Source organism: Nerophis lumbriciformis, linkage group LG30 (genome assembly GCF_033978685.3).
Source record: "Nerophis lumbriciformis linkage group LG30, RoL_Nlum_v2.1, whole genome shotgun sequence".
NCBI classification, from domain to species: domain Eukaryota; kingdom Metazoa; phylum Chordata; class Actinopteri; order Syngnathiformes; family Syngnathidae; genus Nerophis; species Nerophis lumbriciformis.
Window position 1 is genome coordinate 28,503,764 of NC_084577.2, and position 18,823 is coordinate 28,522,586.

At 41.2% G+C, this 18,823-nt stretch overlaps 1 protein-coding gene across 1 annotated transcript in view; it reads right to left on the reverse strand.

Annotated features, from left to right (window-relative positions):
* dync2h1 (dynein cytoplasmic 2 heavy chain 1) overlaps positions 1 to 18,823 on the reverse strand; it is a 437,107-nt gene that overhangs the window by 145,383 nt on the left and 272,901 nt on the right. Inside the window, exons 54-56 of the mRNA XM_061925863.1 lie at positions 8,163 to 8,271; positions 7,969 to 8,082; positions 4,909 to 5,051 (exon numbers count right to left, since the gene is read on the reverse strand). Coding sequence (XP_061781847.1) covers positions 4,909 to 5,051; positions 7,969 to 8,082; positions 8,163 to 8,271 — 366 coding nt within the window. The remainder of the gene's footprint in view (positions 1 to 4,908; positions 5,052 to 7,968; positions 8,083 to 8,162; positions 8,272 to 18,823) is intronic.

An 18,823-nucleotide genomic window follows, 5' to 3' on the forward strand; every position in this document is an offset into this window, starting at 1 on the left:
TGGCACATATTTGTAACAGTGTTAAAGTTGTTTATACGGCCACCCTCAGTGTGACCTGTATGGCTGTTGACCAAGTATGCCTTTGCATTCACTTGTGTGGGTGTGAAAAGCCGTAGATATTAAGTGACTGGGCCGATACCCAAAGGCAGTGCCTTTAAGGTTTATTGGCGCTCTGTACTTCTTTGTGTTCACAGCGGCGTTTTAAAAAGTCATACCATTTTACTTTTTGAAACCGATACCGATCATTTTCAAACCGATACCGATAATTTCCGATATTACATTTTAAAGCATTTATCGGCAACTCTAATTTTAGTTTTTGTAAGCGTCAATGACATGTGGTGACCTTCCTTAACATTTATCAAACAACATAACAGGGTGATTTGACCGCATTGGGCTTAAATTTGGCTCGGGGGTTTAAAGCCGACTACATGCAAAAGTTTGCATAGACTTGTAAAACAAACAGCTCAATTTGTGTTTCATGTGACATCACATGGACAAAGATAAGACCTTCTGGAGGAAAGTTCTGTGGTCAGATGAAACAAAAATGGAGCTGTTTGGCCAGAATACTACACCATGCCTACCGTCAAGCATGGTGGTGGTAGTATTATGCTCTGGGCCTGTTTTGCTGCCAATGGAACTGCTGCTTTACAGAGAGTAAATGGGACAATGAAAAAGGAGGATTACTTCCAAATTCTTCAGGACAAGCTAAAATCATCAGCCCGGAGGTTGGGTCTTGGGCGCAGTTGGGTGTTCCAACAGGACAATGACCCCAAACATACCTCAAAAGTGGTAAAGGAATGGCTAAATCAGGCTAGAATGAAGGTTTTAGAGTGGCCTTCCCAAAGTCCTGACTTAAACGTGTGGACAATGCTGAAGAAACAAGTCCATGTCAGAAAAGCAACACATTTAGCTGAACTGCTACCAGTTTTGTCAAGAGGAGTGGTCAAACATTCAAGCAGAAGCTTGCCAGAAGAACCAAACTTCATGAAAGTTTTTTCATGAAAACATTCATGAATGTATGTGCTCCAATCACTCAATCACAAAAAAATAAGTTGTATAAATTATTGCATATATATATATATATATATATATATAGTGAGAATACCAAGAAGTGCATATGCCAAATTTTCAAAGAGAACGGCCTACGGAACACGATTGAAGCCAACAAGCAAACCGTCAACTTCCTTGACGTCACTTTCAACCTGAGAAATAACAGCTACCAACTATTCACGAAACCCAACACAACACTCCAATACGTGCACCATGACAGCAACCACCCACCCACCACCACGAAAAGAATACCTACCGGAATCAATAAAAGGCTATCGATGCTGTCATCTAGCAAAGCTGAATTTGACCAAGCAACCCCCCCGTACCAAAAAGCCCTTGATGAAAGCGGATACAATTTCACCCTCACCTATGAACCCACGCCAGGAAACCAGCCAAAAAAGAACAGAAAACGAAACGACATCATCTGGTACAACCCCCCATACAGCAAAAACGTCTCAACGAACATTGGACACAAATTCCTCAATCTGATTGACAAACACTTTCCCAAAGACAACAACCTAAGAAAAGTATTCAACAAGAACAACATTAAATTGAGCTACAGCTGCATGAACAATATACGACAAATCATCTCAAACCACAACAAAACAATTGCAAATGAGCCGTCGACCCCCAGTCAGAGCGACTCCAAAACCAACAAAGCATGTAACTGTCGAAAGAAACCTGATTGCCCCCTCAACGGGGGGTGCTTACAAACATCAGTTGTCTACCAATCTAAGGTAATACGCAAGGACATTAACACATCCGACACATATGTAGGATTAACCGAGGGTGAATTCAAAACCAGATGGAACAATCACAAGGCTTCTTTCAGGAACAAAAACCTGCGAAATACCACAGAACTCAGCAAACACATTTGGGACCTCAAAGACAATAATGTTGAATATTCAATAACATGGCAAATTCTTGCATCCAGCACACCTTACAATAGTGGTAATAAAAGATGCAACCTATGCTTGAAAGAGAAACTGTTTATTATTTACCGTCCAGACCTGTCATCCCTCAACAAGCGCAGCGAAATTGTAACAACATGCCGCCATAGACGGAAACACCTCCTAGGTAACACATGAGCCAATCACCACGCCCCTAGGCCAGCCTGTACCCACCCACTCTGTGCCCTATATAAACCATGGTATGCGAATGCTCCCATTAAAATCTCCTGATGATTGAGGGTACCCCCCCTCATGAAACAGGCCTGTAGAGATGAAATAGTCTTGTGATTTTTTTTCCCACACATACATATATATATATACATATATATATATACATAATAAAATACCTATACATATTGTCGGAGGCAGATATTTACATATATCCGAATTTAAGTTGTACTTCTTTTATTTCTTAGTCATATTTGAAAACAGCTCGTGTTTTCCATTTCTTCTCTTGATGCTCTGTCAGCAAGCATACTGTGTGTGTTAACCTTGAGTTCTTTGGAATGTATTATGGCTAGGGAGACGTTGTGCTTGTATTATGGCTAGGGAGGGGGAAGGAAAGAGGGGTTTTTGGCGTTGGGAAGACAGACCATTTTGGGAGGCGCGATAGAATGTTCTAGGGTTAGACTGGTCTCAAAATGTATATTGGCAAAGCTTTGAAAATATACAACAAAATACCTATTCTGTCTCTGGTGGTTTTTTCAACTCAGCTTTAAGTGTCGTAAAGAGCTTGGGAGCGAATTGTGACTTGAATTCCCTGGGAGGAACAACTGGTCCAAAACGCAACAATATATATGAATACATATTATTATAATAATATTATGGATATATAATTAATAATTACTATAAATGGCTAGCTATTAAGAGGATGCGAAAAGTCGACCCCTGCCTTGTTTACTTCCTTAAGGTTTTTTAATCAATCAGAAACATCAAGCAGCTAAAATGCACAAACATGGATACCTGTGGGGAGTGATTTGCATTTTTCCCATCATGCATTGTGATGGATTTCAATGTATGTCGTTTGGATGTTATGTTGATTAAACGTCGTTATAATATCCACAAAATTCAGTGAGCAGGTTGTGTTATGTGTGACATGTTTGTTGACTTTTTATGCTGATCTTTTTTTTTTTTCTGCGCCATGACTAGGAAAGGTTGTTTGAATTGGGTAATACAGGTAAATGTTGTGCATGAGATGTTTCTAGAAAGTATGTTTTATGACCGCTGGCCTAAATTGTCCACATAATGGCGGCAAGTAAGCACTAATTAAACAGTCATATATTTAAATTGAACATGTGAACACCCAGATTGCTTGTTGAACTCATACCGTCATGCATTGTGATGGATTGAAATGGGTGTAATTTTGATTGTATGTTGAGTAGACGTTTTTTATAATATCCACAAAGTTCAGTGACATAATAATAATAATAATATATTTTATTTGTAAAAAAAAAAAAGCACTATACATTGAGCAAACAACCTCAAAATGCTACAGTGTATTATTTTTATTTATTTTTTTAAATAAAAAGATAATAAAATAAATACAAATAAAAAAACTATAACAGCCTATTAGCTAGAACTAGTATGCATATATCTAAAAAAAAAAAAAAAGTTTTTTTAAAAAAAAGAAGGGTTTTTAAGCCTTTTTTAAAAGCATCCACAGTCTGTGGTGCCCTCAGGTGGTCAGGGAGACCGTTCAACAGACTGGGAGCGGCGGAGCAGAAAGCCCGGTCTCCCATTGTTTGGAGGAGGTTAGCCTGACATGTTTGTTGGCTCTTTGTGCTAATTGAAATTTTTTTTTTTCTCTGCCATGACTAGGGAAGGTTGTTTGGATTGGGTCATACAAGTAATTGCTGTGCATGTGTTTTTTGTTTTTTTTTAGAAAGTATGCTTCATGGTCGCTGGACTGAGTCGTCCACAAGACGGCGAGTCACGTATTTAAATTGAACATGTGAACACCCAAATTGCTTGTTGTGCTCACACCGTCATGCATTGTGATGGATTTAAATGGGTGTAATTTTGATTGTATGTTGAGTAGACGTTTTTTATAATATCCAAAAAGTTCAGTGAGCAGGTTGTGTTATGCCTGACATAATAATAATAATAATATATTTTATTTGTAAAAAAAAAAAAGCACTTTACATTGAGCAAACAACCTCAAAATGCTACAGTGTATTATTTTTATTTATTTTTTTAAATAAAAATATAATAAAATAAATACAAATAAAAAAACTATAACAGCCTATTAGCTAGAACTAGTATGCATATATCTAAAAAAAAAAAAAGTTTTTTTTTTTTAAAAAGAAGGGTTTTTAAGCCTTTTTTAAAAGCATCCACAGTCTGTGGTGCCCTAAGGTGGTCAGGGAGACCGTTCAACAGACTGGGAGCGGCGGAGCAGAAAGCCCGGTCTCCCATTGTTTGGAGGAGGTTAGCCTGACATGTTTGTTGGCTCTTTGTGCGGATTGAAACTTAGTTTTTTCTGTGCCATGACTAGGGAAGGTTGTTTGGATTGGGTCATACAAGTAATTGCTGTGCATGTGTTTTTTTTTTTTTTTTTTAGAAAGCATGCTTCATGGTCGCTGGACTGAGTCGTCCACAAGACGGCGAGTCACGTATTTAAATTGAACATGTGAAAACCCAAATTGAAGGTAGTTTGCACACCCCTGGTTTATGTCGTTCACCTTAGGCTTTAAATGAAGTTCTGTTGTATTTATCTATATTTATATGTCATCATAATATTAAAATTAGTATATTAAGAGGTCTTTTATCAGACATTTTACATGCAAGCCGATACCAACCAATATTTGCTGTTATCGGGCCGATATCCAATATCCGTATGGGATTGGAAGACTCCTAGTGAAGATGTGTAAATATTAGCAATAGTGTGTGTCTTCTATCATCCTCTGACCTTCTCCATGCTGCTTTCAGACCATCCTTCCATCCACTGCACGGAACACCTGCGGTAGAACGCTGGGTTGCTCTCACAGCTGATGGTGAAGTTGGGGTTGGAGCAGTCCATTATGAGGACAACGTGGAGGTTCTGCTGGATTCCTGGTAGAGAATTAGGAGGGGGGAAAGATGTTGAAACAATTATTGACAAAGTACAGGTGATGTTCTCCGTGCTATATTGTCCCGTTTAGCCTTTGGCTCTCTGGCAGAGCCGAGGAGCGAGGGTTGGCCGGCTGCTCTTAAGTGCTTTGACTTGAACAATGATAGAGATATCGATTACAGCCTCGACCTCCCTGACACTGCAGTATCTCTATCCTACTCTTCTTCCCAGGAGGGGAGGAGAGATGGCCACAGACACTTTCTCCCCTAAGGGGCCGCATAATGAAACATCAAAGCATGCGGGGGCCATTTTCATATTTTATAACCCAAACCAATACGATATTACTTTTTTTTTTTAACATTAAGGGTTCCCCTCAAGAAGGGTCTTAGTCATCAAAATGTTAAAAATGTGTCATATATAATTTTAACCAAAATGTTTGCGGATCCAAAAATGCCCCACTCATAAAAGTGGGGCATTTTATTTACTTTGAGCCCTTTTAAAATGTATTTTACTGTTTTTATTAATTTTTTTAAATTTGTTTTATGCCCTTTTTGTCAAAGGAAACTTTTTTTTGGAAAACACAACATATGCAATATTTTCCTAAAAAATATTTTAAAGTGGAATATTTGATATGAAGTAACTGGAGCCCTAAATAAGGCAATAATTCATAACAACATTGATGTTAATGTATTATTATTTTCTGGGCAATGACAGTTTAAAACAAATTAAAACCCCACTAAAATGTTTGGGGATCCAAAAGTGTCTCACTCATAAAATAAGTGTTGATAATGAATCAGACATTTTTTTACTTTCAGCACTTTTAAAAAATATATAAATTATTGTTTTTATTTATTTAAAAAAAAATGTGTTTTATGCCCTTTTTGTAAAAATAAATTTAAGTTTTTTTTAATAAAAAACACACAACATATGCAATATTTTCCCAAAATACATTTCAAAGTGGAATATTTGATATGAAGTAACCGGAGCCCTAAATAAGCCAATAATTCATAACAACATCGATTTTAATGTATTATTATTTTCTGGGCAAAAAGTGTTGATAATAAATCACACACTTTTTTACTTTCAGCACTTTAAAAAAATATATATTATTGTTTTTATTTATTTAAAAAAATATGTTTTATGCCCTTTTTGTAAAAATAAATTTAAGTTTTTTTAAATAAAAAACACACAACATACGGAATATTTTCCCAAAATACATTTCAAAGTGGAATATTTGATATGAAGTAACCGGAGCCCTAAATAAGCCAATAATTCATAACAACATCGATTTTAATGTATTATTATTTTCTAGGCAAAAAGTGTTGATAATAAATCACACATTTTTTTTACTTTCACCACTTAAAAAAAAAAATATATATATATATATATTATTGTTTTTATTTATTTAAAAAAATATGTTTTATGCCCTTTTTGTAAAAATAAATTTAAGTTTTTTTTAATAAAAAACACAACATATGTAATATTTTCCCAAAATACATTTCAAAGTGGAATATTTGATACGAAGTAACGGGAGCCCTAAATAAGCCAATAATTCACAACAACATCGATTTTAATGTATTATTATTTTCTGGGCAAAAAGTGTTAATAAATCACACACTTTTTTACTTTCAGCACTTTTAAAATATATATATATATATATATATATATATATATATATATATATATATATATATATATATATATATATATATATATATATATATATATTATTGTTGTTTTTATTTATTTAAAAAAATATGTTTTATGCCCTTTTTGTAAAAAAAAACTTAAGTTTTTTTAAATAAAAAACACACAACATATGTAATATTTTCCCAAAACTGGAGCCCTAAATAAGCCAATAATTCATAACAACATCGATTTTAATGTATTATTATTTTCTGGGCAAAAAGTGTTGATAATAAATCCCACATTTTTTTTCACTTTCAGCACTTTAAAAAAAATAAATATATATATATATATATATATATATATATATATATATATATATATATATATATTATTGTTTTTATTTATTTAAAAAAATATGTTTTATGCCCTTTTTGTAAAAATAAATTTAACATTTTTCTAATAAAAAACACACAACATATGTAAAATTTTCCCAAAATACATTTCAAAGTGGAATATTTGATATGAAGTAACCGGAGCCCTAAATAAGCCAATAATTCATAACAACATCGATTTTAATGTATTATTATTTTCTGGGCAAAAAGTGATGATAATAAATCACACCTTTTTTTTTTAACTTTCAGCACTTGAAAAAAAAAATGTATCTTACTGTTTTTATTTTATTTTTGACATTTGTTTTATGCCCTTTTCGTCAAAGAAAATCTAAGTTTTTTTAATGGCAAACACACAACATATACAAAACTTTCCCCCAAAAAATAGTTCAATTTTATATATGAAGTCATTGGAGCCTTATAACAATAATAATAATAATAATACATTTTATTTAGTATAGCACTTTTCAGAGCACTCAAAGACGCTTTACAGGATAAAAAATTAAAATATGAAACAGTTGAAAGTAATAATATAAAATACAGGAGATATAAAAGCAGTACATTGTAAAATACATAAAACAGGACAATTGCAAGCGCCTTAAATGTCAATAATTCACGATTTTGATTCATTATTATTTTTTCAGCAATGACCGTTTTGAATGGAGAAAAAGAAGCCTGCATGGCAGCTTTGTGTCATTAGAGTCAACATTGCAACTTTTTCTCGTCACATCTCTTTTATTCCACTTTTTTTTATTAGTATTTTTAGAATGGGCAGCAGGCTATTAAAAAGATAGCTGCGGACCGCAAATGGCACTCGGGCCGCACTTTGAAAAACCCCTGCGCTCGCGAGTGAAGAGGTGCACAGAGAAAGGAGGAGCAGATGAAGGGTGGGTGTACTAACTGAAGGAGAAGTAGTTGTAGAGCGGTCCAGTGAATCCATCCTGAGAAGCAGCATCTTTCAGGGAGGAGAGGAGAGGCTCCAGCTCCTCTGGGGTGTACAGCCCAGGAACCTCACCTGAGCAACACAACATTTGACATGTAGACACTCTTCCATGTGCACATCATCCTTGATGAAATGAATATATGATACGGTACCAGATGACAGCAGGCTGTTCACCATCTCCAGGAAAGCTGTGTGGACAAACTGATAGTCCTCCAACAGGAAGACAACCTGCTGCCCTTCTATTCCAGCCAGCTGCATCACCTACACACACACACACACACACACCCACACACACACACACACACACACACACACACACACACACACATGAAGCACTGACTACAGTATACACACAATGTAATAAAACTGAACAGTGCCCCTGGGATTTTATTGTTGTGCATGTATATAGTACACACACACATATATACATATATATACATAAACATAAACACATATATACATATATATACATAAACATACATATACATAAACGTGTGAACTCGTTGGGAGTTTCCTCCTCTCCCAGCTCGCTAGACTCAATCTGAACCTTGGTATTTACCGTGATGACGGACTGGCAGTGTGTCACGCCTCGCCAAGGAGCAGCGAGAATACCAAGAAGCGCATATGCCAAATTTTCAAAGAGAACGGCCTACGGATCACGATTGAAGCCAACAAGCAAACCGTCAACTTCCTTGACGTCACTTTCAACCTGAGAAATAACAGCTACCAACCATTCACGAAACCCAACACAACACTCCAATACGTGCACCATGACAGCAACCACCCACCCACCACCACGAAAAGAATACCTACCGGAATCAATAAAAGGCTATCGATGCTGTCATCTAGCAAAGCTGAATTTGACCAAGCAACCCCCCCGTACCAAAAAGCCCTTGATGAAAGCGGATACAATTTCACCCTCACCTATGAACCCACGCCAGGAAACCAGCCAAAAAAGAACAGAAAACGAAACGACATCATCTGGTACAACCCCCCATACAGCAAAAACGTCTCAACTAACATTGGACACAAATTCCTCAATCTGATTGACAAACACTTTCCCAAAGACAACACCCTAAGAAAAGTATTCAACAAGAACAACATTAAATTGAGCTACAGCTGCATGAACAATATACGACAAATCATCTCAAACCACAACAAAAAAATTGCAAATGAGCCGTCGGCCCCCGGACAGAGCGACTTCAAAACCAACAAAGGCTGTAACTGTCGAAAGAAACCTGATTGCCCTCTCAACGGGGGGTGCTTACAAACATCAGTTGTCTACCAATCTAAGGTAATACGCAAGGACATTAACACATCCGACACATATGTAGGATTAACCGAGGGAGAGTTCAAAACCAGATGGAACAATCACAAGGCTTCTTTCAGGAACCAAAACCTGCGAAATACCACAGAACTCAGCAAACACATTTGGGACCTCAAAGACAATAATGTTGAATATTCAATAACATGGCAAATTCTTGCATCCAGCACACCTTACAATAGTGGTAATAAAAGATGCAACCTATGCTTGAAAGAGAAACTGTTTATTATTTACCGTCCAGACCTGTCATCCCTCAACAAGCGCAGCGAAATTGTAACAGCATGCCGCCATAGACGGAAACACCTCCTAGGTAACACATGAGCCAATCACCACGCCCCTACGCCAGCCTGTACCCACCCACTCTGTGCCCTATATAAACCATGGTATGCGAATGCTCCCATTAAAATCTCCTGATGATTGAGGGTACCCCCCCTCATGAAACAGGCCTGTAGAGATGAAATAGTCTTGTAAATTTTTTTTTTCCCACACATACATATATATATATATATATAGTATATATACTGTTGCGTTTTGGACCAGAAGTTCCTCCCAGGGAATTCAAGTCACAAGTCGCTCCCAAGCTCTTTACGACACTTAAAGCTGAGTAGAAAAACCACCAGAGACAGAATAGGTATTTTGTAATATATTTGCAAAGCTTTGCATATATACATTGAGACCAGACCAGCATAGAACATTCAATCGCTTCGCTAAGATGGTCTGCCCCCCCCCCCGAAAAACCCTCTCCCCTCTTAAATCCCTGGCAGTCATGTCTCTCTAGCCAAAACAAATGTCCATTATCTCTCTCTCTAACATTCCTCACTTCAAGGTTAAGCACACAGTTTGGCAGACAACCAAAAGACCACATTTGGAAGAAAAACACTAGCTGTTTTGTAATATGAAAATGAAATGAAAAGAAGTAACACTTAAATTCGGATATATGTAAATATCTGCCTCCGACAATACATATATGTATACACATTTATACACACACAAACACATACATACATACATATATACGTATATACATGAATGTATACATGTATACATACATGTATACCAATCCAATCCACTTTTTTTATATAGCACATTTAAACAACAAAAATGTTTCCAAAGTCCTGCACAACAATATTAAAAACAATATATACCAGCATATATACACACTCGTAAACATATACACACACGTATACATATATACATACATGTATACATACAGTATATACATACATGTACACATATATACATATATGTACCGTATTTTCCGCACTATTAGCCGCACCTAAAAACCACAAATTTACTCAAAAGCTGACAGTGCGGCTTTTAACCCGGTGCGCTTTATATATGGATTAATATTAAGATTCATTTTCATAAAGTTTCGGTCTCGCAACTACGGTAAACAGCCGCCATCTTTTTTCCCCGTAGAAGAGGAAGTGCTTCTTCTTCTACGCAAGCAACCGCCAAGGTAAGCACCCGCCCCCATAGAACAGGAAGCGCTTCTTCTTCTACTGTAAGCAACCACCCGCCCGCGTAGAAGAAGAAAAAGCACGCGGATATTACCGTACGTTTCATTTCCTTTGTGTGTTTACATCTGTAAAGACCACAAACTGGCTCCTACTAAGCGACAGGGATCCGGTTCATGAAAAGACGCAATCTCTCCATCCGCGCACGGATTACTATTACACAGCAACTGCCTAAAGACTTTCAAGAAAAGCTGGCTACTTTCCGTGCATATTGTAAAAACAAGATAGCTGAAAAAAAGATCCGGCCAGAGAACATTATCAACATGGACGAGATTCCACTGACTTTTGATATTCCTGTGAACCGCACTGTGGATACAACGGGAGCACGTACGGTGAATATTCGCACCACAGGGAATGAGAAGTCATCCTTCACTGTGGTTCTAGCTTGCCATGCTAATGGTCAGAAACTTCCACCCATGGTGATATTCAAAAGGAAGACCTTGCCAAAAGAGACCTTTCCAGCCGGCGTCATCATAAAAGCTAACTCGAAGGGATGGATGGATGAAGAAAAGATGAGCGAGTGGTTAAGGGAAGTTTACGTGAAGAGGCCGGGTGGCTTTTTTCACGCAGCTCCGTCCATGTTGATATACGACTCCATGCGCGCCCACATCACGCTGGTTTTTAATATATTATTAAAGTTTGACTGACCTATCTGACTGTTTTTTTGACATTCCTTTAGCGCAGTTAGATGCGGCTTATAACACGGGGCGGCTTATAGGTGGACAAAGTTTTGAAATACGCCGTTCATTGAAGGCGCGGCTTATAACCCAGGGCGCCTTATGGTGCGGAAAATACGGTATCTTTTTTTCCAAATAGTTCAAGAAAGACCACTACAAATGAGCAATATTTTGCACTGTTATACAATTTAATAAATCAGAAACTGATGACATAGTGCTGTATTTGACTTCTTTATCTCTTTTTTTCCCAACCAAAAATGCTTTGCTCTGATTAGGGGGTACTTGAATTCCAAAAAAATTCACAGGGGGTACATCACTGAAAAGAGGTTGAGAACCACTGTACTAGGGGTGTAACGGTACGTGCATTTGTATTGAACCGTTTCGGTACGGGGGTTTCGGTTCGGTTCGGTGGTGTACCGAACGAGTAGACATGCGAGCAGCGAGCGGGCTAGGACAACATGTAAAAGCCAGAGCTGGAAGACCCTCCTGCCTCGTTAAGATCTCCCGTTTGGGAACACTTTGGCTGCGCGATACAACAATGGAGGACGGAGGTTTGCCGGCATCAAACATGTGTTGCACCTTTCCTGCTTCTGGCTCCCAGACCGTAGTCAAGGAGCGCAGGGGAGACACTCCTCCAGGGCCGATGTATTCTCGGGGGCAACACCCTTCACTCTACCCGGCAGTGGTTCTCCACAGCTCCGGACTTTAGGGTAAATGACGAGTCCGGCGATTAGTTGCAAATGGTGGCTTTATTGAGGTCTTGCACACAGCCAATCCAACAAAACACTAGCCACTCCCCGCACTCCCTCACCTACACACTCACCTCACATGCTGTCACATATTGCTTGTGGCTGTCCATCGATTACGATGATGACGTTGCTCCAGTAATGGGTTATTGAGGGGGGTTTCGTATATGCCATTGCATGTGGCTGTGCAGGCCAATGCGCGACCCGCATGGTTTGCCACATGTGGGGCAGATGTAGTCCACGCTTGAGAGGGGGGCCCCTGCAGCGCGCTGATGTCGCTGTAAACGTTGTTGTTTTCTCCTCTCAGTGGTCTGCTCCTGGAGATGAGCAATGCCGGCGTGACTGCAGTTGCGCCAGGTGTGGCGATCAGCAGCCAAGACTTCCAGTGCGGAAGGCTGGATAGCACAGCGCTTCAGGAGGGTTTTTATGTGGTCCTTGTAGCGTTTCCACTGACCCCCAGGAGACCTACAGCCTTCCTGGAGTTGGCCATAGAGGATCTGTCGGGGGAGCCTCTGGGTGGGCATGCGGATTACATGCCCCACCCAGCGCAGATGTCTTTGCGCAAGGAACACTTGGATGCTGGGTGTTTGGGTCCGGTCATAAATATCCACATGTGGGACTCTGTCCTCCCAGGTCAGACCCAGGATCCGTTGGAGGCAGCGGATGTGGTATCTCTCCAGGATTCTGACGTGCCTTTGGTAAGGGGTCCAGGCTTCCGAGCCGTATAGCAGTGTGGACAGACAAACTGCTTTGTAAACAGCTGCTTTGGTGGAAACTGTCAGGTTTCTGTTCAGGAAGACCCTGGTTTTGAGCCTACCGAAGGCAGCAGACGCTAACCCAACACGAACCTGGATGTCATTATCGATGTTACAGGTGGGGGACAGGACGCTTCCGAGGTAGGTGAAATGTGGAACGATGGTGAGCTGCCGGCCATCAATGTTGAAGACAGGCACTTCTGACTGGTGGGTAGAGTGTTGCGCAATGATCTGTGTTTTTGAAATGTTGACCTTGAGTCCTAGGGCGCTGTATGTGGATGAGACCACGTTAAGTGCACGTTGTAGAGATTCTGGCGTGTGGGCAAGGAGAGCACAATCGTCAGCATACTGAAGTTCTAGGATCTGTTGTTTTGTAATTTTAGTGAAGGCCTGGAGGCGCCGGATGTTGAAGAGACTGCCGTCCAGCCGGAACTGTATGTGGATGCCATCTGTGCTTCCCAGAGTATTGTGTGAGAGGAGGGTGACTGCTGAGAGAAAGAGGTTGAATAAGACAGGGGCTAGGACACATCCCTGCCTAACCCCGACTTTCACATTAAAAGAGGGGGATTGCTGGCCTCCAATGCGGACACAGGCTCGCATTCCATCGTGTAGTTGTCTCAGGATGTTGAGGAACTTTGGCGGAATCCCCAGCCTTCCCAGTAAGTCCCAGAGGAGATTCCGGTTCACAGTGTCAAATGCCTTGGACAGGTCGATGAAGGCGATGTACAGATCCTGGTGGTGTTCCCGGCACTTTTCTTGTACCTGCTTGGATACAAAGATCATGTCAGTAGTACTGCGATCTCTTCTGAATCCACACTGTGATTCAGGCAGGATGTTCTCAGAGATGTGAGTAACTAAACGATAGAGCATGACCCGGGCAAGAACTTTCCCAGCAACCGAGAGCAGGGAAATTCCTCTGCTGTTTCCACAGTCGGCTTTGTCACCTTTCCTCTTAAAGATGGTTATTATAGCAGCATCCTTCCATTCCTGGGGGATGGCTTCAGAGGACCAGATGGAGTCAATCAATTGGTGAAGCCGGCGGGTGAGGAGATAGCCACCAAACTTCAGCACCTCAGCTGGGATACCGTCAGGGCCTGGGCTTTTGTTGTTTTTTAGGCCCTTGATGGCTTTTAGGACCTCAGCAAAGGTAGGCGGGGAGTCCAGGTGGTCGACAGGGGGAGTGGTCGGGAAATTGGTGAAAATGTCCTGGTCAGAGGGATTTTCGGAGTTAAGGAGAGTGTTGAAATGTTCAGCCCATCTATTTAGGATCTGGGGTGTGTCCTTATAGAGGGTGACTCCGTCTGCTGATCTGACTGGGGTAATGTTTTTTCTCTGTGGACCATATATGGATTTGACGGCATCATAACATCCATGGGAATTGTTTGTGTCAGCATAAAGTTGGATCTCGCTGGCTTTCTTGATCCACCAGTCATTTTCCATGGCTCTGAGGGTACGCTGGACTTCGGCTCTTATGGAGGAGAGTCGAGTCTTTAGTGTGATGGATTGTGGGTTGGCCAGGTAAGCAGCATGGGCTTTGTGTTTTGCCTTGAGAAGTTTATGGATATCCGGTGCACTGTTGTCAAACCAGTCCTGATGTTTACGCCTGGTGTACCCAAGGGACTCCTCTGCTGCCTGATGGATGGCAGTCCTTAGGGAGTTCCAGCAGGTGTTGATGTCAGGGTCCAGGTGGGTATCAGGGATTGCAGACAAATGTTCTGCAAGCTGTGCTCTGAGCTGTTCTACAGAGTGCTTGGATTTGAGTGCTTCACAGTTGAGTCTCTTGTTTGGTGGTGTTTTCTTCAGTTGGGGGCGGACTTCCATTTGAAATTTGGCTCTGATCATCCGATGGTCAGTCCAGCAGTCCGCTCCACGCATCGCTCTGGAGATTAGGACCTCCTTCCTGTCTCTACGACGGGTGATAATATAGTCGAGGAGGTGCCAATGTTTGGAGCGAGGATGTTGCCAGGAGGTCTTGAATTTATCCTTCAGCTGGAACAGGGTATTGGTGATGATCAACTGATGTTCAGAGCAGAGTGTAAGGAGGCGAAGCCCATTATCATTAAGCCTACCAACCCCGTGCTGACCAAGTGTTCCGGCCCAGAGCCCACTGTCAGAGCCCACCCTCGCGTTAAAATCCCCGAGGAGTATGAGCTTGTCGGTGGGAGGCGTTCCCTCAATGGCAGAGTTTAGTGAGGCATAGAATGAGTCTTTGCTCTCGAGGTCTGCATCCAGAGTTGGGGCGTAGGCGCTGATAAGGGTGACATGGCGATTTTTGGTGAGTGGTACACGCCACGTCATGAGCCTTTCGCTTTTACCCACTGGAGACTCTGGGATCTTGTGAAGCAGGCTTGTCCTGGCGGCAAAACCCACTCCATGTAGACGACGGGAGCCTTCTGGATGACCCTTCCAGAAGAAGGTGTAGCCTTCTCCCGCCTCCGTGATTGAGTCTTCCCCATGTAAGCGGGTTTCGCTCAGGGCGGCTATGTCAATGCCGTATCGGTTTAGTTCATGCGCAACGAGTGCTGTTCTTCGCTGTGGGCGGCAGGAGAGATCACGCACATCCAACAGTGTGCGGACGTTCCATGACGCTATTGTGAAGGGAATTTTGTTTCTCTTGTACATTTGTTTTCGACCGCATAAAGGGATGGCCCGGCAGCTGCGGTAGGCTGCCCGTGTGATGAGGAACAGACCATTTTTAGGCCACCTTTTCTAGGCCCTTCCCATTTCAGGGTGAGCAGAGCGGTGCTGCTCAGTCACGTACGAAGCTGCCGGGGAGGCATGCTGTTCCATCCCATGCCACAGCGACCTTCACTCGCACGCCGCCTACGTGCAGGGTTGGGCTAGGTACTGCCAGTCACATCCTTGACCTGTACCAGCCACCCTTCCCCATCGCCGCAGGACTTGAGGGCGGGGAGGTTGGGGGTTAGGGGTAGTGCTGAGGAGGAGCAAAACACCTGCGCAGTGAATTGATTTAAGTGGTGGTAGAAGTGCGCAGTCTCTACCCGCACTGTTTTGTCTTGGCCCCATGTGGCGTCCTCCAGTGGCATGAAAAGCTCATGACGACCTTCTGCCGCATGGGGTTGCAGAGGACTGCCAGAGCACCGGTCTGTTGGTGACTGCCTAATGCGGGTCCTCGCCACAGATTTTTCGTTAGGGGTTTTCTCCCGTAGCCTATAACCAAGTGCTTAGCCAGTAGGCACTGGTCAATGAGGCAGAGACTTTTGAGGCAGTCTCTGCAAGCTATTTAACCCATAGCTGGGACCCTGACAGGTACTACCACCCCGGGTCAGAGTGGACCTGGGAGCAATGATGACTGAGGGGTAACGCCACCTTCCCCAAAACTCCAGAACTCCCGAACTGAAGCCTCATCACCGGATGCAGTTTTGAGTCATACCCACGACTAATATCACATATTAAAGGGCCACACACACACACACACACACACACACACATACGCTACTCTCATAACACATGCTAACAATAAAGTGTCACCACCGCATTCAAGCAGCCTCTCCTCGGCGAGTCAGGCAGGGCTAAAGCAATAAGAAATGTTTTTATAGCAGCAGATTTAAGTCCATATTGCATTAAAAACTAGATTTTGACCCACTTCTATGGTGGAAGAACAATGAGCCCATATATCCTCTTACTGCCAAGTTAGCCAGGCTGAGTTGACTTGAAACTGTTTAATGTTGCACTTTTTATATGTAGAAGAAAAGTTTTGTCATTTTATTTAACCTGAGCAACAACTTGAGGCAGTTTAATGTTGATTTACGTGGACCCCGACTTAAACAAGTGGAAAAACTTATTGGGGTTTTACCATTTAGTGGTCAATTGTAGGGAATATGTACTGTTAAAAAGTTAAAAGTTAAAGTACCAATGATTGTCACACACACACTAGGTGTGGCGAGATTATTCTCTGCATTTGACCCATCACCCTTGATCACCCCCTGGGAGGTGAGGGGAGCAGTGGGCAGCAGCGGTGGCCGCGCCCGGGAATCATTTTGGTGATTTAACCCCCAATTCCAACCCTTGATGCTGAGTGCCAAGCAGGGAGGTAATGGGTCCCATTTTTATAGTCTTTGGTATGACTCGGCCGGGATTTGAACTCACAACCTACTGATCTCAGGGCGGACACTCTAACCACTAGGCCACTGAGTACTGTACTGTGCAATCTACTAATAAAAGTCTCAATCAATCAATCAATCAATCAAAAAAAGCACTTTATATGTAGAAAGGTTTTGTTAAGAAACCATTCTGAGCCTTGTTGTATTTAGTTTTTATTTTATACATGTTGACCACATGAACCCTGGCAATGGACCCTGTGTGTATTTGTATGTTATGCCATTGTTTACAAATTTGGTAAATAAATAACCAAAAAATTTATATTTTGTTGTTTTCTTACTGTACCGAAAATGAACCGAACCGTGACCTCTAAACCGAGGTACGTACCGAACCGACATTGTTGTGTTCCGTTACACCCCTAATATATACACATACATGTATACACACATGTATACATATGAACATACATATATACATACATGTACACATATATTTATATTAAAAATATTTATATATTTAATTCTTACTTAATATTTGTATAATTTTATTTTTGTCTTGTTAAAATGCTCCTGTGTTTTAGGTGAGGGGAAATCCAAACTAGTGTCGGAGGCAGGTATTTACATATATCCGAATTTAAGTGTTACTTCTTTTATTTCATAATCATATTACAAAACAGCTAGTGTTTTTCTTCCAATTGTGGTCTTTTGGTTGTCTGCAAAAAAACTGTGTGCTTAACCTTGAATCTTCTGATGTAAGAAAGAGAGATACTCCTTTCTCTTATCTAGCCTTATTCCCAGGTGCGGAGGACAATGGGCATGTGTTTTGGCTGGAGGGACATGTCTGCGAGGGTGGGAGAGAGAGAGACTTAAGAGGGGAGAGGGTTTTTCGGGCGGGGGGTGGGGGGGCAGACTGTCTTGGCGGCGCGATTGAATGTTCTATGCTGGACTGGTCTCAGTGTATATATGCAAAGCTTTGCAAATATATTACAAAATACCTATTCTGTCTCTGGTGGTTTTTCTACTCAGCTTAAAGTGTCGTAAAGAGCTTGGGAGCGACTTGTGACTTGAATTCCCTGGGAGGAACAACTGGTCCAAACGCAACACTAGTCACTCACACATCACACGGAAATAAGGAATGTTTTTACAATGGAAACACAACAAAAATAAAATGACAGCCAATAAATCAGAATAGAGTAATATTTGTGTAAATGTGAAATATTCTCATCCACATCTTATCTTATAACTGATACTAGTTAGGGCCCGCATGGCCCATTGCATAAGGACTCCCACAGGGAGTCCTTATGCAATGGGACATAAGGACCTATTGAATTTCTAAGGTTTTATTATTATTATTAGGGCCCGCATGGCCCATTGCATAAGGACTCCCTGTGGGAGTCCTTATGCAATGGGACATAAGGACCTATTGAATTTGTAAGGTTTTATTATTATTATTAGGGCCCGCATGGCCCATTGCATAAGGACTCCCACAGGGAGTCCTTATGCAATAGGACATAAGGACCTATTGAATTTTTAAGGTTTTATTAGGGCCCGCATGGCCCATTGCATAAGGACTCCCACAGGGAGTCCTTATGCAATGGGACATAAGGACCTATTGAATTTCTAAGGTTTTATTATTATTATTAGGGCCCGCATGGCCCATTGCATAAGGACTCCCTGTGGGAGTCCTTATGCAATGGGACATAAGGACCTATTGAATTTCTAAGGTTTTATTA